At 61.4% G+C, this 23,957-nt stretch overlaps 2 protein-coding genes across 3 annotated transcripts in view; one reads left to right on the forward strand and one right to left on the reverse strand.

Annotated features, from left to right (window-relative positions):
* The window catches only part of MYRF (myelin regulatory factor), a 31,701-nt gene extending 13,587 nt beyond the window's left edge, over positions 1–18,114 (forward strand). Inside the window, exons 4-27 of one of the 2 annotated variants that reach the window (XM_082844764.1) lie at positions 1,667–1,728; positions 2,624–2,882; positions 3,953–4,203; positions 4,322–4,445; positions 6,100–6,295; positions 7,617–7,693; positions 7,877–7,987; positions 8,383–8,473; positions 8,826–9,026; positions 9,275–9,386; positions 9,876–9,985; positions 10,665–10,825; positions 10,898–10,970; positions 11,247–11,335; positions 11,627–11,695; positions 12,130–12,210; positions 12,366–12,451; positions 12,561–12,740; positions 12,996–13,247; positions 14,563–14,668; positions 14,913–14,987; positions 15,357–15,462; positions 16,805–16,879; positions 17,086–18,114. In XM_082844764.1, coding sequence (XP_082700890.1) covers positions 1,667–1,728; positions 2,624–2,882; positions 3,953–4,203; positions 4,322–4,445; positions 6,100–6,295; positions 7,617–7,693; positions 7,877–7,987; positions 8,383–8,473; positions 8,826–9,026; positions 9,275–9,386; positions 9,876–9,985; positions 10,665–10,825; positions 10,898–10,970; positions 11,247–11,335; positions 11,627–11,695; positions 12,130–12,210; positions 12,366–12,451; positions 12,561–12,740; positions 12,996–13,247; positions 14,563–14,668; positions 14,913–14,987; positions 15,357–15,462; positions 16,805–16,879; positions 17,086–17,166 — 3,028 coding nt within the window. In that variant the 3' untranslated portion in view covers positions 17,167–18,114. Of the gene's footprint in view, positions 1–1,666; positions 1,729–2,623; positions 2,883–3,952; positions 4,204–4,321; positions 4,446–6,099; positions 6,296–7,616; positions 7,694–7,876; positions 7,988–8,382; positions 8,474–8,825; positions 9,027–9,274; positions 9,387–9,875; positions 9,986–10,664; positions 10,826–10,897; positions 10,971–11,246; positions 11,336–11,626; positions 11,696–12,129; positions 12,211–12,362; positions 12,452–12,560; positions 12,741–12,995; positions 13,248–14,562; positions 14,669–14,912; positions 14,988–15,356; positions 15,463–16,804; positions 16,880–17,085 lie in introns of both variants that reach the window. The other variant, XM_082844765.1, reaches the window with a different exon arrangement.
* A 2,114-nt stretch (positions 18,115–20,228) lies between these two features.
* On the reverse strand, positions 20,229–23,638 carry TMEM258 (transmembrane protein 258). The gene is made up of 4 exons (XM_082844766.1): positions 23,590–23,638; positions 21,552–21,661; positions 20,949–21,085; positions 20,229–20,334 (listed from the first exon to the last, which is right to left on the reverse strand). Exons 1-3 carry the CDS (start codon positions 23,590–23,592, stop codon positions 20,959–20,961), a joined length of 240 nt encoding a protein of 79 aa, XP_082700892.1. The 5' UTR covers positions 23,593–23,638; the 3' UTR covers positions 20,229–20,334; positions 20,949–20,958.
* Positions 23,639–23,957: the final 319 nt, after the last annotated feature.

Below are 23,957 nucleotides of genomic sequence, written 5' to 3' on the forward strand. Positions count from 1 at the left end.
GGTGCTGGGAGCACAACGCCGGCCAGGCAGCCTGGCTCCGTCTCCAGCTCCACCATTTCCGGCCTTCTGGGTGCTAACCCATAACCTCGGCACCCCGGCTGTGAAGGGAGCCCCGAATGCTTCCGCCCCTGCGTGACTGTGGAAGTCAGGGGAGGAAACCCAGAGGAAGTACTGGGGGGACAGTGGCTGTGTCTTGACTTACAGGGGGAGGGCCGTGGAGGGGAGCTGGGGTGCCAGCCAGGGGTGAGCCATTGCTGCAGGGCAGCTGGCCGCTTGAGGCGCAGAGGCTGTCCCTAAGCCACAGGCCCCGAAGGGCAGGGAGGGAAGGGAACCGACACATCATAAGCACCTGCTGGGTGCCCGCTGCTGTTCTCCATGCCTCTGCGAGAGCCCCTCGACTGTCCCCAGTTACCAGCTCCTGGGGGACCCCAAAACCAGCCAGCCTGCGAGTAAAGCCCCACCCCGCTCACGGCAGGATTCGGATGGCAGACTGGGGCCATTACCTAGAGAGAGAAAGTGCTTGTCCAGAAGCACTCAGACACGCTGTGGCCCCCGGGCCGCTCCAGGGCCACTGCCCCCACCCATGCCAGGCCCTGTTCTAGGTGGTAAACGAGGCAGGCACATCCCTCCTATAGTGGCTCCTGCGGTCTAGTGGGGGAGGGAATGACTAATCAATAAATCAGCAAATCGAGGACTCGCGCACCGTGAGGAGTTACGAGGAAGAACACGAGGTTCTGTGATTTGGCACATTTGATAGGGGCCGGAGGGTGAGAAAGACCTTTACTCAAGGCCGCTGTCAGGGCAGCGCAGGGAGTGGGGGCAGAGGGTGGACCCGGAGCTGGAGAGGCCCCGGTCAGCCCGCTGGGCGCAGCAAGGACCGAGTCCCCATCACCTTTTCCTGTCATCTTCACACGGCCTGCAGGGTTTGGGTGCGGGGTGGCTTGTCCAGGGGAGCTGGGGGACCCTGCAAGCAGCCCAGGGCTGTGTCCACAAGAGCTGGGCCGCCTCAGAAGCTGCCTGGGCATGACGGTGGGCAGCCTTTCCAGATGTGGGGACCAGGGTGGCCAGAGTCAGATCCCTCAGAGAGTGGCCGCAGCTGCCCGCCCGGGCGGACTCAGGGCTCACGCAGGACGTGTTGACCTCTCAGAGTTGAGTTTGTTCTTTTGCCCGAACCACTGATAAAACAAAGCCTGCAAGAAAAAAATAAGTGCAGGCCTGGCGAGCTGGCTCCCTGCCCAGCCTACACCTGCCTGTGGCAGGGCAGCCCCCCCGGTGACCCACTGAAGTTTCCCAGGCCCGGCCCCTGGAGTCTCCAGGAAGTGGGACTTCTGTGGGTGCAGGAAGGAGAGAGCTGGCCTGGCCCTTCGGGCTGCAGAGGGAGTCCTTCAATCCCTGTGCCATCGTCAGGGACACAGGTGACATGCTCCCAAGTGCCCTGTAGGTCTGAGGGGATGCTGGGCCAGAGCCCAAGGCCTCCACCCACAACTGGGCCCTGCCAGGCACCCCAAGGTAGCTGGTACAGAGAAATGCCCATAACGGGGGCTGCGAAGAAACCTCGAAGCCTCCAGCCCCTGGGTCTCCGGGACCCTGCCCCGCAGAAGAGCTGCCCGGCTGGAAGGCAGGGGCTCGGCTGCCCCCCCAACCACCCTTTCCTCTTGCTTCCCAGCACGCTGCCAGACTCCCCCCCAGACTCTGGCTCCGAGGCCTACTCCCCCCAGCAGGTGAATGGTGAGTCCAGCGGGCACCGCCCTCCCCCTCTGGGGTTTGGGCAAGTGGCTGGGGCGGCCTTATCGGGAGGGAGGGGGCCAGCGGCCGCCCAGCAGGCCCAGATTATCGCTGGTCAAATACTCCCCGGCGCTGGCTGTTGTTCCCCATGGGCGGCTGGGGAGCCTGGCCCTGCCTCTGAGCAAGTGTCCCTGCCGGGGATGCCACCCGCCTGCCCGCCTGCGCCATCATGGACGCGCCCTTCGGCGGTAAGTGGACGGCTGGGGGAGGCTGGGTGCAGCCTGGACACAGGCCTGGCTGCCGCCGGCCCACCTCCCCTTGGGAGGTGCTCAGGGGTGCAGTGGCCCCCAGGTGGCCAAGAGCAGAGGGATCACGGGCAGCCGTCTCCCCACAGCCCAGAGAGGGGTCAAGAGTTCTGTTTATCTTACCAAAAACATCTCTGGAATGCCTCCTGGGGAACAAAGGGAGCTGGGGCCTCCCCCCTCAGGCTGGGGGGCTGGCCCCTGGGGCCCGCCGGAGGGAGGAGGGCCCCCCGCAGGACGGCGCTGGGGGTCCCGGAGACTCCTTCCTGAGGCTCAGAGGAGGAGCAGGCCTGAGAGGGGCTGGGGGAGAACCTTGGGATGCGGGACCTCCCCAGGGAGCACGGCCAGGCCCGGCCGGCCCGGGGGAAGGAGCTGGCTCGGATGGGGTGAAAGGCTGCCCACCCCCTGGGCAGGGTCTGGCTTCCCCGCTGGGGCCTGTAGTGGCCAGCCTCTAGACTGCCCAGCCTCCTCCCACGTGGAGTCGGCGGGAGGGCAGCCCCCAGGCTGGGTTCAGGAGGGGGCGGGTATCAGGAGACCCCGCCCCGGGGAGAGCTGGTGCCGGGAAACCTAATGGCCACCCCGCATCTCTCCCACAGACCCCCATCTCCTGCGCACCCTAACCCCTGAGAGCCTGTGCCACGTGGGGGTGCCCTCCCGCCCGGAGCACCCCCCACCGCCGCCCCCGCCGCCCCCGCCTCACTACCCTGTCCTGCAGCGGGATCTGTACATGAAGGCTGAGCCTCCGATGCCCCCCTACGCTGCCATGGGGCAGGGGCTGGTGCCCACCGATCTCCACCATACCCAGCAGTCCCAGATGCTGCACCAGCTGCTGCAGCAACACGGAGCCGGAGCCGAGTAAGAGTTGGGCAGCCTCCCCCAGGGTGGGGGGCATGGGCGGCGTGGGCGGGGAGATGGGCTGGTGGGGGCGGGGGGGGGCATACTCAGGGCAGCAGCAGGTAGGATAGAGATGGAGGTAGGGGCGGGGATGAATGAACCCAGGAAGGACCAAGGCTCTGACCCCAGAGATGGGGGTCAGTGTCATGTATATGTATGTGCGAGCAGTGCATCGGGCACTTAACGGCCAAGGTCAAGTGCTCACAAGTACCTTATTTGACGGGCATGGCCGCCCCCATTGCCCAGATAGGTAAACTGAGGCTTGGGGGGTGGGATGCTTGCCCTACGGAGGTAGGAGGGAGCTGAGCCAGTACTTGAACCTGGGACTGTGCTCTTACCCAGACACCAGTGACTTTCCAGTCACCATGGAGTCCTCGGGTTTCTGAGGAGGTTCTAGGCGGAGACCCAAGCTTCCTGCTCTGACTCCAACCCGTAAAATTGTCTTTTTTATCTGTTTTGCACATTGAGATTTCGTGAAAGATTTCATTCAAGGAAAGATTCCACTGGCAAAGCTTTTTGTAAACCAGAAGGGGAAGGGGTGCTGTGTAGCCCCCAAATCGTCAGCCCCCTTCCCAGGAAACTCTCTTTCCCAGCCTTCGTGGCCCAGGCCCTCTGTGGCTTGTTTCTAACCATGGAGGCTGCTCTCCAAAGAGCCGTCGCTATAAAGAGTGACACTGAGAATGACACCACAGGGAAGGGACAGACTCGTTCATTCCACGAACGATTCTGAGCGCTTTGTGTGCCGGGCCAGTTGCTGGGCGTGATGGGAACACACAGACAAGTCAGGTGTGGGTCTTGCCCTCCTGGATTCCACAGTCTGGGAGGTAGGGTGGAGGGACAGAAACAGAATGATAACACAGACTGATGGGGGAGCACTTAGGAGGTAAAGGCGCGGGCTTCGTGCAGGAGGTATCCCCTGGGCTGGGCGTATCCTGCTGAAACAGGGTGAAGAGGGGAGCGGGGGTACTGCCCAGTGGGAGGGGGCTCGGGGAGGGCCAGCCCCCCATGGTGCACACCTGTGTCCCCCCCAGGCTCCCCACACACCCCTCCAAGAAGAGGAAGCACTCCGAATCACCCCCCAACACCCTCAATGCCCAGATGCTGAATGGAATGATCAAACAGGAGCCCGGGACCGTGACATCCCTGCCACCGCACCCAGCTCGAGCCCCATCCCCACCCTGGCCTCCCCAGGGCCCGCTCTCACCCGGCCCTGGCTCCTTGCCCCTCAGCATCGCCCGGGTCCAGACGCCGCCTTGGCACCCACCAGGTGCACCCTCACCAGGTACATGGCTGGCCTGCTCAAGCTTTCAAGGTGGGAGGGTGGGGGGGTGGGGGAGGTGGGGGGGGTGGGGGGGCCCGGGGCCCAGAGCCCGGGGCCCATGGCCGTTCTCTCTCTCCAGGTCTCCTTCAGGACAATGATAGCCTCAGTGGCTCCTACCTGGACCCCAACTACCAGTCCATCAAGTGGCAACCACATCAGCAGAACAAGTGGGCGACACTGTACGATGCAAACTACAAAGAGCTGTGAGTGAGCTGTGCTCCCCCTAACCCCTCCTGGCCACGCCGTCCTAGAGCAGGGCTGGGGAGCACACCGGCCACGAGATGGTCCCATTTCACAGAAGAGCAGACAGGCTCAGGGAAGAGCTAGGACTGGCGCTCAGGGTTCCTGACTCCGGAGCCAGCCCGAGGCCTCCTGAAGAAGCTGGTGTCCGCCAGGGAGGGGCTGGTGGGTGGAGGGGTGTTTTCTGGCCCCCCCTTCCCCTCCCCCACTCCTCCTTCTGCATTCCAGGAAGGTAGCCGGAAGCAGAGCGTCAGCAAGGCCCTTCCAGCAGCCCCCTCCCTGGAGGGGAGGGATGAGTGGGTGGGGGAGGACTGGGTCAGAGGCTGGCCGGGCATTCCTCGCTCTCCTTCAGCACCCACCCATGTGGATTCAGCTTCCTGGGACCTGGCCAGGAGCACTCCGGGACCAGTCCCCTCACTCCCACGGAAGGCCAGTGAGGGATGAGAGCATGGCTCACCATCAGCTCATTTGGACATTGCCAGGCCTGGACAGGGTGTCTGGGACTTGGCCCTCTCGCAGCTAGACCAGCCTCCTGGAGTTGGGTGTCCCAGGCTATGCCGGGTTGTTAGCCACAAGCCCTCAGGGCTGGGGCAGGGGGCGTCCAGCTGAGGTAGTGGTGAAAGGGTCCCTTGAGGCCCTGTCTGGGTGGCGGGGGCAGGTCTTTGGCTGTCCAGCCCTATGGCCTGGTGAGGAGCTCCCATTCCTACTACTATACTTCTTGGGCCAGCCCTGCCACCCCAGGTCCCAAGGCCAGGAAGTTGGCAGCTGAGGCCCCCAGTGTGGCCCAGGCACTTCCTGGGTGTTCCCCTGGGTCAGGCAGGTGGGCGGAGCCCAGGGAGGGAGAAGTAGTGAGCTCTGGGCCTTCCCGTGGATGTTAGCCAGGCCCAAAGGCCTCTCCCCACAAGTTTGGAAACATTGTCCCTGCCCAGCTTCCTCCAGGCGGGCCCTGGGCATCCGGGGCACTGCTTGTGCCTGGGGACCTGGGTGAGGGCGGGCCAACAATCACCCCCTTTCAGTCCACCTGGAGGTCTCCCAAAGGGTCCAGACTTGGAACACCTTGCCCGCAACAGATGTGTAAACTGAGACTGAGGCCAGGCTGCCCAGAGTGCCCCCTCCCCAGCCGGGCAGATGGTGGAGTCAGAATGAGGACGTTTGGGGGCTTGAGCAAGCTGGTGGGCAGGGGCTGGGCCAGCGCAGAGCCGGCGCCTGGTTCCACCGTTTCCATGGCAACCAGCTGTCAGGCGCAGTGAGGCTCCACAGACGCATCCCCTCTCACCCCGGCTCCCGTGAGGGAGGGGGCTTCGGGCGGCGTTTTGGGAAGGAGCCAAGTGTGGTGAGGGGCCGTCAGGCCCCCTCCTCAGGAGTTCCCTCCCGTCCAAGTGTCTTGCTCAACCTGCCCCCATCACCAGGGTGGGGTGGTCCCAGGCACGTAGTGGGAAGAGTATGGGCTGAGGCACTGGCAGAGCTGAGCTCCAATCCTCCTGGGGACTCAGTTTGCATCTCTGAGAAGTGGGGGCACCACGTGGGAAGTTGCGTTGGAACGCAGGCATGTGGGTGGGACGGGCAGGGCAAGCCCGGTGTGCGGAGCCTCGGGTGACTGCCCCCACCTGTCCCCAGGCCCATGCTCACCTACCGCGTGGACGCCGACAAGGGTTTCAACTTTTCGGTGGGCGACGACGCCTTCGTGTGCCAGAAGAAGAACCACTTCCAGGTGACGGTGTACATCGGCATGCTGGGGGAGCCCAAGTACGTCAAGACGCCCGAAGGCCTCAAGCCCCTCGACTGCTTCTACCTGAAGCTGCATGGAGTGAAGGCAGGTCTGGGGCTCGGCCAGGAGGGCAGGGCAGGAGGGCAGGTAGGCTGGGGGGAGTCGAAAGAGCCCAAGGCCAGGTGAGTGTGTCCTGAGGAAACCCCTCGTGGCTAAGTCCAGGCCCCCCTTTCCGCCTGTCCTCCCGTGCCTGCCCCTTAAGCGTCAGGCCCCTCAGCCCTTTTCTCAGGTACGCTTCCCGTTTCCTTCTCTACCCTGTGATCCCAAGCCTGCGCCCCCCCGCCAAGACCCCTCTTCTGACCCCGCTGTCAGCCGTCTCAGTGCCACACCCCCAAATGAACTCCCTGGGAACTTGCCCCTCTCCCGGGCCCCCCCTCTGGGAACGGGGCTCCAGGGCCCTGGTTACCTGAGCCATGAATCCGGGGCCCACTTGCCCACCCCTCACCATGCACCAGGCCCTCCTGTCGCCCAAAACTCCCCTCTGCCTGGTCCCCTCCTCCTCCCCCCACCTCCACCTCCTTGTCTGACCTGTCCTCAGCAGCTTCCTCTGTGGCTCCTGCCTGAGATCTTTCCCATTCTGCCTTCCAAGGCCTCCGGGACCCCATCTCCCTCACCCCAGCAAAGCCCTGACTGCTAGGCTGGGCCTGCAGAGGGCTTTGGGACCCCAGCCTCACCCGTTCCCGCCATTCGCTGTGCCCAGTCGCAGCCCCGCCTCCCCCAGGCGGCTCCCTTTCTCGGGGACGCCCGCTGAACACCACTCCATCCCTCCTCTGCCGGCTGGCCGCTGTTCCTTGACCTTCACCGTTCACACTGCTGCGTCCTCGGGGACACCTGCCCTGAGGCCCATCTTGACTTGAGGTCCCTCCCCTGCGATCCCCCGGCACCGCCACAGTGGTGGTGGTTCTTGAGCCCACGAGCTCCCAGGGGGGTCGGCCGGGTGCGACTCCTTCAGTGTCATGATCGAGCGGTGCAGCCAGCGCTCGTGGAGGGGTTGAGGGGAAGTGGGTGTGGGGCGGGGTCTGGGAAATGTTGGGTGGCGAGTGAGCGGGTGGCTGTGGAGGCCGGTTTGGGGTGTGTGCTCAGGGCTGGGATAGGTGTGCGGACGGGAGTGGGGGCCGGTGAGGGTGAGTGTGTGTGTGCACGCTCATGCGTGTGCACATAGGTGGGGGAGTGGCGTGGGCGTGGGGCTGTGGGATGTGTGGCGTGTAGGAGAAGGCACCAGCGTTTGTGGGCTGAGGGGAGGGCAGGGCCTCGGTTTCCTCACGAGCCCCAGCTGGGCCAGGCCTGGGCCGAGAGGCCGAAGGAGGGCGGAACCAGGTGGGGAACCTGGGCCTTGAGGTGCCTTTGGCCTCTGCCCCTCCCCCAGCTGGAGGCCCTCAACCAGTCCATCAACATCGAGCAGTCGCAGTCAGACCGAAGCAAGCGGCCCTTCAACCCCGTCACGTGAGTGCCTGGCCCGTGGCGGGTGGTCCCCAGGAGGGCTCACCCTGGCAGGAGCTGAGGGGAGTGCGGGAGTGCACCCACAGTGTGCACCTCCTACACACTCCTGACCCCAGTGCCCCACTGCGGCCTGGCTCTCCGCAGCCCCCTTCCCTGCGCCCTGAGTACCCTGCCCCTCCTCTGCAGGGTCAGCCTGCCCCCCGAGCAGGTCACGAAGGTGACTGTGGGGAGGCTGCACTTCAGCGAGACCACCGCCAACAACATGCGCAAGAAGGGCAAGCCCAACCCTGACCAGAGGTGAGCAGGCTGTGCCCCTGCCCTGGAGCCGCTCCATTTCTGAGGACGAGGGGCGGGAGGGTGCCACCCGACATAGCACGCCAGGCACAGAGTCCCACAGACTCACCCATTTCACAAAAAAGGGACCTGGGATTCAGAGCCCTTCCTTAATGACTTACAGATGGGAGAGCAGAAGCCTGGTTCCTAGCTGGTGGGCCCTGGGGAATTTCCGCCCCCTAGTGGAGACTCAGGTTCCTCCTCTGTAAGATGGGGTGTTCATGCCCTCTTCCTGGCTGGTGGGAGCCTGGGCGAGATGACCGAGTGGGCACTGTACATCTGACCCAGGAAGGCTGGCGGGGGGTGGGGAGGCAGTGGGGCAGACCCCCGGGTGCCTCTAAGACCCCTGTGTGTCCCAGGTACTTCATGCTGGTGGTGGCCCTCCAGGCCCACGCACAGAACCAGAACTACACGCTGGCCGCCCAGATCTCAGAACGCATCATCGTGCGGGTGAGGGCCACCTCCCCGCAGAGGGCTGAGAGTCCTCCCCAGACCTGGGAGAGACAGCACCCAGGAGAGATACAGGGGTCCTCAGGAGTCAGGAGCTGGAATGCTGACCCTGCTGGGCACTCGCTGTGTGGCCTTGGGCAAGGCTCCCACCCTGTCCGGGTCACAATAAAGTGTGGAGGTGGCCAGGACCTGGACCTGGTTGCCACAATGGGAGGGACAGTTTAAGCCGCCCCTCATGGTGGGGTGAGGAGGTCTGGCTGGAGCTGGAGAGGTGGCTGCGGGGTTTCCCCTTTTCCCAGGGCGCTGCAGGTTCCCCATCCCCCAGGGCTGATCCAACCCCAACTCCTGCTAGGCCTCCAATCCGGGCCAGTTTGAGAGTGACAGCGACGTGCTGTGGCAGCGGGCGCAGGTGCCCGACACCGTCTTCCACCATGGCCGTGTGGGCATCAACACAGACCGGCCCGATGAGGCGCTGGTGGTGCACGGCAACGTCAAGGTCATGGGCTCGCTCATGCACCCCTCGGATCTGCGGGCCAAGGAGCACTTGCAGGAGGTGGGGGCGGGGCTGTGGGCGGGGACAACTGAGCGGGAGGAACTGGTGCCCGGGGTTGCCCGCGGGGGACGGGTTTGCTTTGTGGGCGGGGCTCTGTAGGGGGCGGGGCTGCAAAGGAAGGCGTTGGGGGAGGCTGGCCCTGCATCTCTGGATCCCGCGACCCTAGTAGCAGGGTCTCCCCTCCACACTGCTGCCTCCGGACGGGCCCAAGACGGGAGGCTTTCAGTTCGGCCCTGGCTCCCGCGCAGGTGGACACCACCGAGCAGCTGAAGAGGATTTCGCGCATGCGACTGGTCCACTACAGATACAAGCCAGAGTTTGCCGCCACTGCTGGCATCGAGGCCGCGGCGCCAGAAACGGGTAAGGATTCACGTGCGCAGGCTGGGATCTGGTAACCCCGACCCTGTCCCTGTCCTCTGGAAACCCTACTCCCGGGAACCCCTTCCCGTGACTCCTGGAAACCTGCCCCCGGGAATCCCGGCCCTCCGGAAGACCTGCCCTTCGGGCCGGACCCCTTGACCTTTGACACCGGAAGCCTGGGACTTGTGGCCTCGGGATCCTCACTCCTCTGTTCCCTAGATGAATCTTGCCTTTATTCTCCTGAATCCCTGCTCCCTTTCCCCTGGGGTCCTTACTCCCTGGAATATGCCCCTATCCCTAGCCCAGGGAACCCCACACCTTGATCCCTGGAACTGCGACCCTGTGCCTCGGAGCCCCCTGCTCCGGGGCTCCCTGGATCCCAAATCTCTAGCCCCCAGAATTTCACCCTCACCGATCCCTGCCCCTGCTTACATTACGGTGCTGTGGGCAGTCCTCCCCGCAACACACACTTGGCTTGCCCCTCCCCAGGTGTCATCGCTCAGGAGGTGAAGGAGATCCTGCCTGAGGCCGTGAAGGACACTGGAGACGTGGTCTTTGCCAATGGGAAAACCATAGAGAACTTCCTGGTGGTGAACAAGGTCTGTGGAGGAGGGACTGAAGGGAGCCCAAGGGGCAGAGGGGTGGACCCGCTGGAGGGCGTTCACGCCCTCCGTAGAGACCGGGGACACTGAAGTGCAGAGAACAGGAGCATTCCCCTGCCCCCCAGTCTTCTCTCATGCTGCTTCCAGAGCCCCCTCCCCACCCCACTGGGAGAGGTGGAGGTGGGAGGTGGGGACTCTGCCAGTCTGCCGCTGCGCGATCAAGAGCAAGAGGAACGTTCTGAGGGTCATCTTCCTCCCCTGCAAAAGGAGGGAAACGACACTTACCGCTAAGAAGTTCTAATGTGGTTATGGCAAAGCTTAAACGTGGGGTTTGTCGTGAGGATAATGTTTGTAACCTTCCTGGCGTGAGGATGGGCACCATGTGATGTGTTTTGGTCTCTGCTGAAGTCTGAGACATTGTGTTCATCAGATGGGGAGATGGAGGGTGGGAGCCTCTGAGAGACAACGGGTTCTGACCGTGGGTGGGGAAAGGTGCAGAGGTGGGATGCTGTTCGGACGCAGGCACAGGGAGCCGAGGGAGCTGAGGCTGGACGAGAGGCAAGGCTGGCCTGGGTAGGGAGCCTTTGAGTGCCCTCCTCAGGCGCCCCAGTGGGCCCATAGCCTGGGGCTCCCAGGGGCTGACTGTGCCCTCGACACTGGCCGTTGCCTGCGGCAGGAGCGCATCTTCATGGAGAACGTGGGTGCTGTGAAGGAGCTGTGCAAGCTGACAGACAACCTGGAGACGCGCATTGATGAGCTGGAGCGCTGGAGCCACAAGCTGGCCAAGCTGCGGCGCCTCGACAGCCTCAAGTCCACCGGCAGCTCGGGCGCCTTCAGGTGGGGGCTCGGGGCCGGGGAGGGCAAGACCCCCTTCCCAGAGGCACCTCTGACCCTGCCCTCTTGCTGCAGCCACGCAGGGAGCCAGTTCAGCCGGGCGGGCAGCGTCCCCCACAAGAAGAGGCCCCCCAAGGTGGCCAGCAAGGTGAGGGTGGGCAGGGATGGGGGGCAGGGACTGGGGCCTCCCCATCCTCGTGGCCTCCCTTTCCAGCTGGCGCCTCTCCAGGCTCACTGACTCCAAGCGCTTCCCCTCCCCTCCCCTCGCTTCTGGATCCTCTAGCCCTCCCAGCCCCTGGTTTCTCCTTCCTCTCCCTCTGCCCCCCCGAGGGGATGAGTACCCCACCTCCAGCAGAGCCCACCGTGGGTCAGACAATGGGCTCCCTAAGTCTGGGCCTTTTCCCCCTTTCTTCTTGGTCTTCAGTCATCGTCTGTGGTCCCAGACCAGGCCTGCATCAGCCAGCGCTTCCTGCAGGGAACCATCATCGCCCTGGTGGTGGTCATGGCCTTCAGGTGACTTGTCCCCCAGACTCTGGGGGCGGCTGGCCAGGGACGTCGGGCTGTCCACGGGCCCAGTCCTGGGGGAAGAGGAGGGCGGGGCCTGGGAGATGAAGTGGCTGAGGTCTCGGGGAAGGAAGGGGGGCTGCCTCGTTCTGTCTCCTCCCCTTGGGACTGGGGAGACCCGCGTACAGGCATCACTTGGGAGTCCAGCCCCTGGGACCAAAAACCACAGGCCTCGCCCTGGAGAGAGGGCGCCGGGTGGTGGCTCCAGCTCTAACAGTGGCCCCTTCCTGTGGCTCCCAGCGTGGTGTCCATGTCTACACTGTATGTGCTGAGCCTGCGCACCGAGGAGGACCTGGTGGAAACTGATGGGTATGTCCCTGGAGGCCTGGCTGCGGGGGCCATCGCCAGGCCGGGCGGGGCTTTGGTGAGCAGCCCAGGGTCGGAGGAGCCCTGGAGGCTGTCTCCTCTAAAGGGGGTTCCACCTCAGGCTCTTAGCCCGCCAGGAGTTTGTGGGGGTGGGTGGGAAGGCCTCTCTGGAAAGGGGGCAGCTGCTTCGCAGTCGTCCTGAAGCCGATGTTTCTCCCTGGCCTACTCAGTGCTCCTCCAGGTGGCTGGGCCTCTGAGTGGCAGGGGGCATCTGAGCAGCCCAGGTTAGAACAGGGGGTAGGGGAAGGAGGGCCAGGGTGGGGCCTTGGGCTCTTCTGCCCACTGTCACCCTCAGTCCTTGGGCCATCTCTGACCGTGTCTTCTCTTTCTCTCCTCCCCTGTGCCTGCCCCCTCTTTTCCTCTCTGCTGCCCCTTAGCTCTTTTGCCGTGTCCACTTCCTGTCTTCTGGCCCTGCTCCGGCCCCAGCACCCTGGGGGGAGTGAGGCCATGTGCCCATGGTACGTGTCTGGACCAAGCCCTCTCCCGCCTGCCTCTGCCTCCTTTCTGCCTTCCTTGTCCACCTCCTCGCGCCCCTCCCGCTGCTCTGGGACTCCCAGGCCTCCTGCTCAGGCTCTCCCAGCCCCTCTGAGCTCAGCCCACCCTTCCCCAGCAGGTCCAGCCAGAGCTTTGGGACCACTCAGCTCCGACAGTCCCCTGTGACCACTGGGCGGCCGGGCTCGCAGCCCTCTCTGCTGCTGGGTGCGTGTGGGGCGTGGCTTTGGAGGGGTGGGATGGGGAGCGGTGGCTGTGTTCTGGGTCGGGGGCTCTGCTGCCCCACTCCAGCTCATACAGCCTCTGGCTTCCTCAGTTACCACTGGCCTGACCAGCTCGGCCCCAGCTCCAGCCCTCCGCACCTTGGACCTGTGCTCCAGCCGCCCCTGCCCAGTCGTCTGCTGCTCCTCGCCCAGCCCCAGCCCCACCCCTGCCCCTAGCTTTAATCCTGGCCGTGGTCTCAGCCCCAGTCCCGGCCCCTCCACCAACCGCTCAGGTATGGCTCGCTTGGGGCCAGGTTTTGGGTTGGAGGGGTTTTTACAGGAGGCCTAAGAAAGGCCCCAGAGACTCATTGGTGGGAGGGTCTGGTCTCCTGGAGCCCAGAATGAGGCTCTGGAGAAAGACTGGGGGTTCCCCCTGAGGAGACCAGGAGATAGAAGGGAGCCACCCAGAGTCCAGTCGGGTCCTCAAGACAGCTGGGCAGGAGGCAGCCCGTGCCTGCCTCTCAGCCTGTGCCTGGTTCTCTCCACAGGCCCCAGCCAGATGGCCCTGCTGCCAGCCACCAACATCAGGGCCAAGTCCTGGGGCCTGTCAGCCAACGGCATTGGCTACTTCAAGCATCCAAAGAACTCGGACCCTGTGGCCAGCCCTGCGGTCCCCTTTCCTGGAGGCCAGGGCAAAGCCAAGAACAGCCCAAGCCTTGGTCTCCATGTCCGGGGCCGCCGAGGGGCCCCTCAGCTTGGCCTGAGCTCTGCTCAGCCCACCCAGGCCTGGAGCCAGCCAGGTACCTGCCCTACCCCTTCCCCCGCTCAGCCCAACCCGGCAAGGCTCACTGGCCGGGGCCCATTTCAGCCCATCACCAGAATACCTGGGTGCAGAATTGTCAGTCGACAGACATTTGCTGAGCATTACTAAGTCCCAGGAGTCAGGCCAGGCTGATTATATAGCGTTATATCCATCGCCTCGTTTAATCTTCACAACACTCCTGCGAGAAAGGAATCGTCCCCATTGTTCAGATGAGGAAATGGAAACTTGGGTGAAGTGACTTGCCCAGGGTCATACAGCCTGTTAGCGGCAGGGGTGGAATTTGATCCCAAGTCCACGTGGCTCCTTTTATGTCACCACGCCAGGGCAAGAAGGGTACTGTTCAGGGTCCCCCCAATTTTCCAAACCTCAAACCTTTGGTTTTAACAAAGCTAGAGAACCCTTTATTGGTTTTCAAACCGGGTTTCTCTGAAGTATCCCCAGGGCTGCCTTGGAGGTTGAAGGGGAGGCCAAGAACCTTCCTGGCTTCAACCAGGCGCCTCTGCTCTAGGTACTGGGCTTCCTCATCAACTTCCATTTGATGGGTTTTGTGGCTTAAAGAGAAGAAAAAAAAAAAAAAGCTTAGAAACTGGTTTGCTGAGATTGAAGTTCAGAGTGATGGGGAAACCCCACGGGGTAGATGCTTACCAGGCAGCCGTTTCCTGGGCCCCTTCTCTGTGACTGGCTCCGTACAGGGCACCGGGGGTGATGGAGATGGATGTGTCCTGCCCCAGGGGCTCACAGACACGAAAACAGCAGCGTGGTGAGGCTCTGAGGGGACACACAGGCAGCTTGGCGACTGGGGAGGGCACAGAATCCGGACTGAGGTGCGGAGATGATCGGGGAGGCTTTCCTGGAGGAGGCGACATTGAAGCTGAGTCTTCGAAGGACAGTGGGGCCCTGATTTGTGTGTGTGAATACTGCCGCCATGGCTGATTTCAAGCTACCGACTTGACGTCACTGTACCCCGAGTTGGGAAGAGATGTGTGCAGTCAGGGACAGGGGCCTGAAGAGCGGGCTCCTGTACGCCCCATGCAGGGGATATGGAAGACCCATCCCTACTTGTGGGTGTCCTGGGTCCGTCAGGGAGGCACACCTCAGGCTCATGGGAACTGTGTAGTCCTAGGAATGCTGGGGAAGATGGTGGCGTGACCCCAGCCGTTGTGGGAGTCTGGAAAGAATAACCTGAAATTTATTCCTGCTGAGGTGTGAATGACTGATTCGAGTCTCGGGCAAGGACAGGTTTGGCTGCTTCTCATTTGTGTCCTGTCTTGTCACCCTCCTTCCTGCACCAGTGGCCTCTCTCCTTGCAGACCCAGTGCCGTCCCTGACCTCCATCCAGGTGCTGGAGAATTCGATGCCCATCACGTCCCAGTACTGCTCCTCAGAGGATGCCTGCAGGTGGGCTTGGCTACCTCCCTTCCCCCACCCCCACCCCAGGACAGGTTTCCTCTGGTAACATGAGCCCAGGTGGTCCAGGTGTTCAGATCTTGCTCCCCTCAGGGAGGAACTTTCCCCTCAAGGTGGGGCAGCCCCTTTCCAGGCCCCTGAAGGGCTCCACTGTAGACTGGGGACTGAGGAGTTGATGGGAGTGGGGGGCGCAGGGCAGGGTGGCCTTGTTGAGGAGCCAGCTTTGCCCTTTCAGGCCTGGAAACGTCACCTACCACATCCCCATCAGCAGCAGCACACCGCTGCACCTCCGCCTGACCCTGCAGATGAAGTGAGTGCCGCCGTGGGGGATGGGGACCCAGTGGTCCCAGGCAGCCGGGGGAGGGGCTGAGGAGGGGTGCTAGCTTTATTGCCTGCTCCATGCTTCACTGGCTGTGTGACCTGGCAACCTCCGGGCATCGGTTCCTCATCTGTGAAATGGGCTGCTGCCTCCCGGGGGCCGTGAAGGCTGTGTGGGACGGTGGATGGGAAAGGGTTTGTAGCCGTCTAGAGCCTTGACGGCTACACATCATTTTCAGGCTGTGAGGATTCAGTGCCCTGTCTCACCGGGGTGAGGGAGGTAGAGTGGAGGGCTGGCTGGGAGCGGGCTGGGCTGGAGGAGCTCGGAATCCCACTTCCCTGCTAACTGGGTCTTTCCCAGCTCCTCGGCCCCCGTGTCCGTGGCGCTGTGCAGCCTGATGTCAAAGGAGGAGCCGTGTGAGGAGGGGGGCTTTCCACAGAGCCTCCATGCCCACCAGGACACCCAGGTAGGAGACTGGGAAGCTGTGGGCCAGCCAGGCCGGAGCTTCCTCCGCGCCGGCACATCTGAGCTCCCAAGCGGGAGAGGTGAGGGAGCTGGAGTCCAGAGTGCAGGCATCTCCACGGAGGACATTTTGGGGCCTGGGCCTCTGTGTCGCAGGGAGTGGGGCATGCGTGCACCGCTCACCACTGAGTGTCTTCCGGCCCTGTGCCTGCCCTGACGAAGGCCTGGGGAGGAAAACAGTTCCATAAGGCCTAACCTGGGGTGAGCGCAATGGTGGAGACGGGGAGGGCGTGTGGAGGGCGTCCTGGGAGCCCGTGGCAGGGAGAGCTGACCTTGTGTGGCCTTAGGGTCAGGCCAGCTGCCCCCAAGTCATGTTTGATTAAGATGAGACCTGAAGAGCAATACGGGATCAGCTGGGGAAAGGAAAGGGGACAGCGTCCCAGGAGTAGGGGAACAGCGGGTGCAGAGGCCTGGCGGCCAGGGAGAGCATGGCGCGCTGGCAGAGCTGGAAACGTGGCGAGGGCTGTGCGCCCGGGGAGATGGGAAGGAGGCTGGACCTGAAGCTTGGGCGGGGGCAGTGGCATTGTTCCATCTGTGACTTTGGAAGATCTCTTGGGCTGTGTGGAGGGGGCTGCCTCCTGGTCTGGGAACCTGTCACCGTCGGGCTCCTCCCTGGCCATGTGACCCGAAGTTGTGACTCTCAACACAAGTTAAGGGAATTTCTTCTCACCCACTCGTGTGTTCATTCAACAAATATCTGTTGGGGCCTCCTCTGTCCCAGGCCCTGTGCTGGGCCCAGCTGAGGGGAGACAGAGGTAGGGAAGAAACAGGCCTTGCCTTCCAAGAATGCACTCTCTAGCCAGGGAGAAAAACGGTGCAGAAAATAGCTTGAGTAGAGGATGGAGTGGGTGAGAGCCCTGAAGAGGCTCAGGCCCTGGGCGGGGAGGGCTTGAATCCCAGCTCTGCCCAGCCTCGGTGTTTAGGCAGGTAACTCAGCACTGTCCCCGTCTAGAGCGGCACTGCCTCAGTGGGTTGCAGTGCGGATGGGGTGAGCGAAATACCTGGATGTGCCCGGAGCACAGTGGTGAGAGGGAAGGCAGTAAGAGACCAGCGGCTGTGGGCCCCCGGGTGCCTGGCACGGAGTACACACAGACGGTGGGCGCTGTTGCTCCCCGAAGTAGAAAGTGCGCCCTGCGATCTCTCTTCAGATCTCTGCTTCTCCGCTTTGTAAACCATGCCACAGAGCCAGGGCTGCGACGGCCATGGCGGGGGATGCCAGCTGGGATGGGACAGGGAGTGGGGGGCTGCGCAGCTGTCCTGACCCCTCTGCCCCCCTCTTTCCCCAGGGCACCTCCCACCAGTGGCCAGTAACCATCCTGTCCTTCCGCAGATTCACCTATCACTTCCGGGTGGCAGTGCTGGTGAGCACCTGCGCCGTCTGTCCCCAGAGGTTCAGGGTGGGGCTTGGGGGAAGCGGGGGGGGGGGGGGGGGGCGGGGGCGGGGACTGAAGATCACATGGCGGGACATGGGCAGTGTCAGGCGACGTCGGCACGGGGAGCGCTCTGGCATCCCCCGCCCCCCCCCCCCCGGAGCCACCTCACTGGTTCCCACTGCCCTTCCCTCCAGGGTCAGGCCAACTGCAGCTTGGAGGCCCCGGTCTGGCCGGCCGCAGACTACTACTTCCACTTCTACCGCCTGTGTGACTGAGCTGCCCAGGGAGGCAGCGCCACAGCAGGGCCTGGGGTCCCGGGCGCCCCTCCACACTGGACGCCATGGTGTTACACTGGGCCCGGGGTCCCGGGCGCCCCTCCACACTGGACGCCATGGTGTTACACTGGGCCCGGGGCTCCGGGCGCCCCTCCACACTGGACGCCATGGTGTTACACTGGAGCCCGCCGCTGATACTTCCTTGGGAGGGACTGAGGCGGCTCGGCCCTCCCCGTGCCTGGTGAAACTGGAAGTCCTCACACTGGAGCTGCTGGGCCTGCTGGCGGCGCCCCCAGACCACAGAGGGCGCTGGAGGGAGACCTGCCGGGCCCAGGCCGGCCCGATTCACATGTGTCCGGATTTGGCCGATGGAGGGCTGGTGGGCGGCAGCGCCCCAGAGGCGGGGGAAGCCCGTGACTCGACCCAGAGCCTACCCTTCCTGCCTCCCCTTCTGCGACTGGGGGCCACCCCTCTTTTGGAGAGAGGACCCGTCCGCCTTTGAGACCGGCAGGGGCTTGGCTTGAGCCCTCAGAGACTTGGCTGGACCCACGAGTCAGTGGAGGGCAGACAGCCCTCACCCTTGAAGCTGCTCCCTGGGGAGGGCTAGGTAGTGGACTTCTTAGGGTCTGACTGTTACTGGACTCGGACTTCTAAGCTTTAAGCATGGCCCAGGAGGTCTCCTCTCCCTGGGAGAGCTTGGCTCCAAGAGCTCCCAGGGCAGCTGAAGCCAGCCCTGGATGGGCTGGCGACCGACCATGTGCCTTGTGTACACTTAGTGCCTGGCTGAACCAGGGGAGCCAGTGGGCCAGGTAAGCCTTGGACCCTTGAACCTGGAGTATCCCGAAGGGAAGGAAGTTCCCTGTGAGCCCCCAGATGGCGTTGCGGCCCCGCGGCCTGGGGCCCTGGGAGCTTCCAGAGCTCACAGAGGTCTCTGAGCAGAGGAGCGGGAATCCCTGCGAGGCAGCAGGCTGGTCTCGTCTGGTGGGTGGATGCAAATAGCTTTTGCTGTTATTAATGAAATAATTACTAAAATGCACTTAAACCCGGGCAGGAGTCGAAGGATGGAGATTGAAAGCCCGGAGTGGGCCAGAGCCCCGGGGGGACACTTGAAAGGCAAGGCCCTGGCTCTGATCCGTCCCAGGGAGCTTTGAGACACCCACCCCACTCCCGACCACCAGGACTGGCCATTCCCTCCACTCTTGTCTGCTGGTGGCCTCACCTCCCCAGATTCAAGGGCTCCTGTGCTGGGCTTGGACAGCCAGGCTGGGGGCCCCGTGCTCGGCAGTAGTCCCAGTTCTGCCCACTCCTCCCAGGAGCAGAGTGGTGGGCTTGGGTTACGGAAGAAGTCTTATCTCAAGTGCCAACGTTAACCTTTCTTAGTGGGTATCTGGAGCTTTCTGAGGCCACATCCAGGCTCATGGAAGGAGAGTGGAAATCATTTCGTCGTGTCTGCCATGGGTTCAGAAATGGGGACGGAAATGCCATCCTTGCCCTGTGATATTCTGCCACCGCTTTGGGAGCCAGGCCTTGCCCCATCTACCTCTCATTCTCAGCTTTGAGTGGGAGGCCTTTCTGTGGGAGACCTGAATCTTGAAGAAGCCTAGGGACCGCGGGCCCCCTTCTGCTATGGATGTCAAAGCACTTCTCCTAGGGATAGGGAAACACAGGGGGAATGGGGGTAGCAAGGATACCTAGCCTCCCAGCCCCCTCCCCAGTGTGGCTCCTCCTTCCGACATAGGAATTACATGGCTCCCCACACCACGCTGGCGGCCGAGCCTCACTTAGCGCTGCTCTGTTCTCCTTCCTCCCACTGGGGGAACCCTCCCTAAATGCCATACAACTACCGAGCCCTGCCCCTTCTAATAGGATTCTGGGGCTTCCTCAGTGGGGGTACAAGTTCTTGGACCGCAGCCCCCCTGTGCTTAACTGGAAGGTGACCCTCCACTGCTCCCTGGAGCCATCTGGACACAGCATCGCCCCAATCTGGTTGGCAGCTGGCTGTTTCCATGCCTGGGGAGGGGGTCCTCAGTGCTGAGTTTGGGGCCAAGGCGGGGGGCGGGGGGAGGTCAACCTTGGACTAAAGTTGCCTTAAGCCCAGTGAGGGAAAGGGGCTTCACGGAAGGCCAGTGGGCCACCTGCTGGAGGCTGACAGCTGCCTGGCGGGTGCCGGTGAGTGGGTGTCGTGGCTCCATCCCCTACCCCAGGTCCAGCAGCCTACCCCTCCCTTCCTCTCTCCCTTTTGGCATTTGCTCCTGTAGCCACTGGGCCGATCTCCCCCAGGCTTCGAGCTGTACACAGCGCCTCTCGATGCACAAGTGCCCCCGCCCCCCGGAAAGCCTGCGTGTGCAGAGTGCGCCCCTTCCCTCCCACTTAACCGCCCCTTCCGGCCCCTGAGCTCTGACTCTGGAGTGGGCAGAGGGGAGCAGCCCCAGGCCTGCTTGCTTCCTGTCCCCTGAACTGTTCTTTTCTGAAGTAAATATACGTATATAAATAAATGTATAAATACTGCTTTGTATCTGAGCTTGCCTCGCCATCTTCTTGAGATTGCTCTGGTGGGAGATGGGGTTGCCTGTGGGCCTGGGACCAACTGGGGCTCCTGAGCCCAATGGATGCTTCGTACCCCATTATCCCTCGTAGCTTCAGGCCCGGCTTGGGAACAGGATGCAGCAGCCCCTTCCCCTAGCCACACCCCACGGACCTACTGCTGCCCTGGCTGGGTTAAAAGTAGCCACCTTAGGGAAAAGCTGAGCCTTTCGAGGGTCCCCGGCACCACTCAGAGGAGGGGACTGGCCCAGGGCAGACTTGACTGGTACGGGTTCCTACAAAAGTTTACACTAGAAGCCACAGTGGAGGGCAGGCCAAGCCCCTTCCTATCCACAGGTGAGCCCTCAATTCTAAGGATAAGACACTCCCCATAGCCCTCTCATAGGCAGAGGGCAGGGCTTCCCAGCAAGCAGGAACCACCTGAAAGGCAGGTGAAACGGGAAGGGGTGGGACTGGGGAAGTCGTGGGTCCCAGCACCTGCACCACTCCCACCCCGCAGGATGGGCACCAGGCAGGGCTGTCACACATCTGCCTTTATTGTGAGCAGCAGGTGGGACATTTCTGGCATAGTAAAAAAAACTAATTTACAAAAGCAGGGATTCAGTGAAGCCGCCTGGCTGGTACCTGAAAAAGAGGGGGTATCAGAATGAGAGCAGTGACCCTTCTTTCCATCCGCTTTTCTCACCAAACCCCTACGCTCCTGGGGCAAGCGCTGACGGGCACAGTCCTTGGAAGCAGGGCCACCAGAGCCGACGGATTCTAAGTGACCTGTTTGGTGGGTCATCTGCAGCAAGGTTGTGGGTGGTTTTTTTTGTCGCTTAGTCAAAATTTATTTCAATGACTGAAAACGTTGAAACTAACTAAAAGGCTACTCCTGGAAGCAAGTCCCAGATCCTGGCCCCTTGCTGGGTCACTCCCCAGTGGCTCTCCAATCACTGTGTATGACAGGTAAGAATGCAGATGTGTAACCACGGGAAGCCTGTGCCCACAGCCCTACGTAGTATATCCCAGAGCCAGGTCGAGGCCTTGGACAGTGTGGAGACCTCAGAACTGACAAAGGTGGTCCCACTTGGCTCAAATCCCCATTAGGAGACAGGGAAAGGGGCACCTGTGTGTGGTGTCCCTATCCACTCTGCTGAGTCTCACTCCTTTAACCAAGGGGTCATGCAGGCCCAAGGACCCCGCTGATGTGGGCGTGGGGAGGGCTCTCCAGTGTCCCACCCTGTCATTGCTCTTACCCTTGGGAGCTCACACGTAGATGCCAACCCAGAGCAGCAGGAAGAGCACTCCAAAGCCCATGAAGAGCGAGGCCACCAAAGAGATGAGGAGCTCTTTGTAGATATCCCGAGTGTATTTGGTGGAGGTGACCTCGTAACTGGCAGGGCAATTAAGGAGAAGCAAAGGGGTGGCTGGCGTGGCTCCGGGCAGAGGGGCCCAAGAGGTGACCTAGACTCTGGTGCTCCTACCACCCTTCCAGCACCCATGAAGAAAATGAAGCCCAGAGGGGTTAGGTCACACAGCTAATGAGCGGCAGAGCCGGGACTAGCCCTCGTACCTCCTGACACCTGAGCACACCACAGGGCCCCGTACCTAGCCTCCAGTCCAGCCAGGCCCCTCTGCTCACTGTCCTGGAAACCGGAGGAGCGAACTGAGCTCACCTGAACCTGGAAAACAAGGCCACAACCTGACTTTGGACGTCAAATAGCCTTCCCTCAACCTCCTTACCATCCCCCATCCCCACACCAGAACAAAACTGGCAGGGTGCATGTACCCAGCATGGTCCCTCCCTCAGTTTCCCACCTCACTAATTCTGGCCCACTGGCTGCTCAGTGAAAGGATACACGAAGAACCAGGCGGTGAAGAACATGCCAATGGCCAACAGCACCACGGTCAGATGCGGAAAGACAGCCGGGTTCACTGGACTGGTGTATCTGCTCATGGCCTCAAGCTCCTAAGGGAAGGCGTGAGATCAGAGCCATCAAAGAATCCCATGACCTCAATCTGGGGGCACTATGGGGTTATCACAGAGCCTCGTGCTGCTGTGACTGCTAGGAGCTTATTTCAGCTTGGGAAATGTGGAAATCCTTCAGAACCACCGTCAAATGATTCCGTTTGGGAATGACAACAATTACATCTTAAACTAAGGTGGCACTTTGTCTTTTCAATATGAGACAAGATGGGCAGCTGAGAGTCAGAGGCTGAGGAACACAGAAGGTGACTGATTAGCTACAGATCAATGCAATGGTCCTTAACATTATCTGAGGCCACCAGCCACCATGAAAAACACGTGATGAAAGGTATGGACTCTTTGCCTGGGACAAACCGCATACAAGAAAAAGTCTGCTTATAATTTTAGAAGCCTTATGAACCCATGTCTGTAGACGTCAAGCTCAGAATCACTGCTGAAAGACAGACTCTGGACTGGTACCCAGATCTCAACTGCTAATCTTGTATTCTTCCCATTACACACTTAAGGAATCTCAGGACCTACAGGCAAAAGACATAACTTAAAATTCTGGGGCTTCACTGGTGGTGCAGTGGTTAAGAATCCGCCTGCCAATGCAAGGGACACGGGTTCGAGCCCTGGTCCGGGAACACCCCACGTGCCGTGGAGCAACTAAGCCCGTGCGCCACAACTACTGAGCCTGCGCTCTAGAGCCCGCGAGCCACAACTACTGAGCCCACATGCCACAACTACTGAAACCTGCGTGCCTAGAGCCCAGGCTCTGCAACAAGAGAAGCCACCGCAATGAGAAGCCCAGGCACTGCAACAAGGAGTAGCCCCCACTTGCTGCAACTAGAGAAAGCCCAAGCGGAGCAATGAAGACCCAAGGCAGCCAAAAGTAAAATAAACTAAATAAATTATAAGTAAACAAGTAAAAAATATTTTTTAAAAATAAAAAATAAAATTCTGGCTCTACTGAATAACATGAGCCTCAGTAAAGTGATTATAATAATAACTCTCTCACAAGGCTGACGTATGATTTAAGAAAGGCGACAAACGCAATAGCATCTAACTCACTGCCTGGCATACAGTAGTTGCTCAATAGGTGTTTGTTTCCCTCCCAAGGTTATAGGGAAGATTATGAGATAATGCTTGTGAAAGAGGGCTGTAAACGTAAAGTTCTGTACAAATGTTAACTTCCATTGTCACCCACCAGCCAACGCTTCTAAAATCCAGAACACAACAACTCTAGAGAAGTAAATTGACCTCATTGTTCTCAGAGACACTGGAATTCAATTCAGTAAACATTCATGCCCCCCTAAAAATGATAAAGACAATCGCTGCCATTGATTGAGCCTCCAATTGCCGGCCCCAGTGTTTGGCACTGGAAATACAAAGATGAATAGACATCATCCCAGGGCCAGAGGCACGTCAGATGGTGGTCACTAGGAGGCGTGGCAAATAACAAAGAAGTCCATGACACGTGGCACGACGTCTGTACATAGGTTGCGGGGCTCCCAGGAGAAAGAGGACAAGTGCCCGAGACAGTTGTTAGTACTTCATCAAGAAGGTGACTTTTGCCCGGGACCGTGTAGTATGAGTACGAGTTCGGCAGGCGGGAAAAACTTTCCAGACAGGGGTAACAGATTGATCACAAGTAACAGAGATAAAAGCTCGAAGGTATTAGAAATGCTCCCCATGCTCCTCATCCTTATAAATCGTTAGATCAGAAGCCCATGCCATCAAAACCTCAGCCTAAGGAGTCCATGGCAAGGGGCTTCCCTTCCCCGCCCCTCAGCCCAAGCCGAAGGATCCAGGAGCCTCCAGCCCTCTGGACCTTGGACATCTGAGGCTTCTGCGAGAAAAAACAGGGCGCGGGACGGGCCCCGAGGGGTCCCCGAAGTCCCATCCGGAACTCCCCTCAACCTTCTCACCATTTTGCCGGGCACAGGGTAATCCGCCGCTCAGCCACCGGAAGAACACGTCGGCAGGAGCAGGCGCGCTGTTCAGCCGGAAGAGGAAGTGCAGCTGCACAGGTGGCATTGTGGGATTTGTAGTCGTATGGTTTCGGGTGTGGCGGGATCTGAGGCCTGCGGGGCGACCAGGGTGGAGTGGGGGCAAGCGGTAGAGAAGGGTAGGGTCGGCTCGCTGAGCGAGTCTGTTCACCCTGGCGGGACTGTTTGTCGTGAGAGAAGCTGGCCGAGAGGGCCGGGGCCTGTACTACACTTCCCAGGAGGCTGTGCGCCGCGGCAGGTCACGTGACGGGAGCGCGGGCTTTGGAAGGCGGCGGAGCTAGCGTGTG

The sequence above is a fragment of the Leucopleurus acutus genome, assembly GCF_964270905.1.
Source record: "Leucopleurus acutus genome assembly, chromosome: 8".
NCBI lineage: Eukaryota > Metazoa > Chordata > Mammalia > Artiodactyla > Delphinidae > Leucopleurus > Leucopleurus acutus.

Bases quoted from the DNA above. Each gene is read 5' to 3' on its own strand.
- TMEM258 (XM_082844766.1), bottom strand. The intron at 21,086-21,551 runs GTATCCTTTCAC...TTGCCCTGCCAG, and splicing joins TTCACCGCCTGGTTCTTCGT to TTACGAGGTCACCTCCACCA.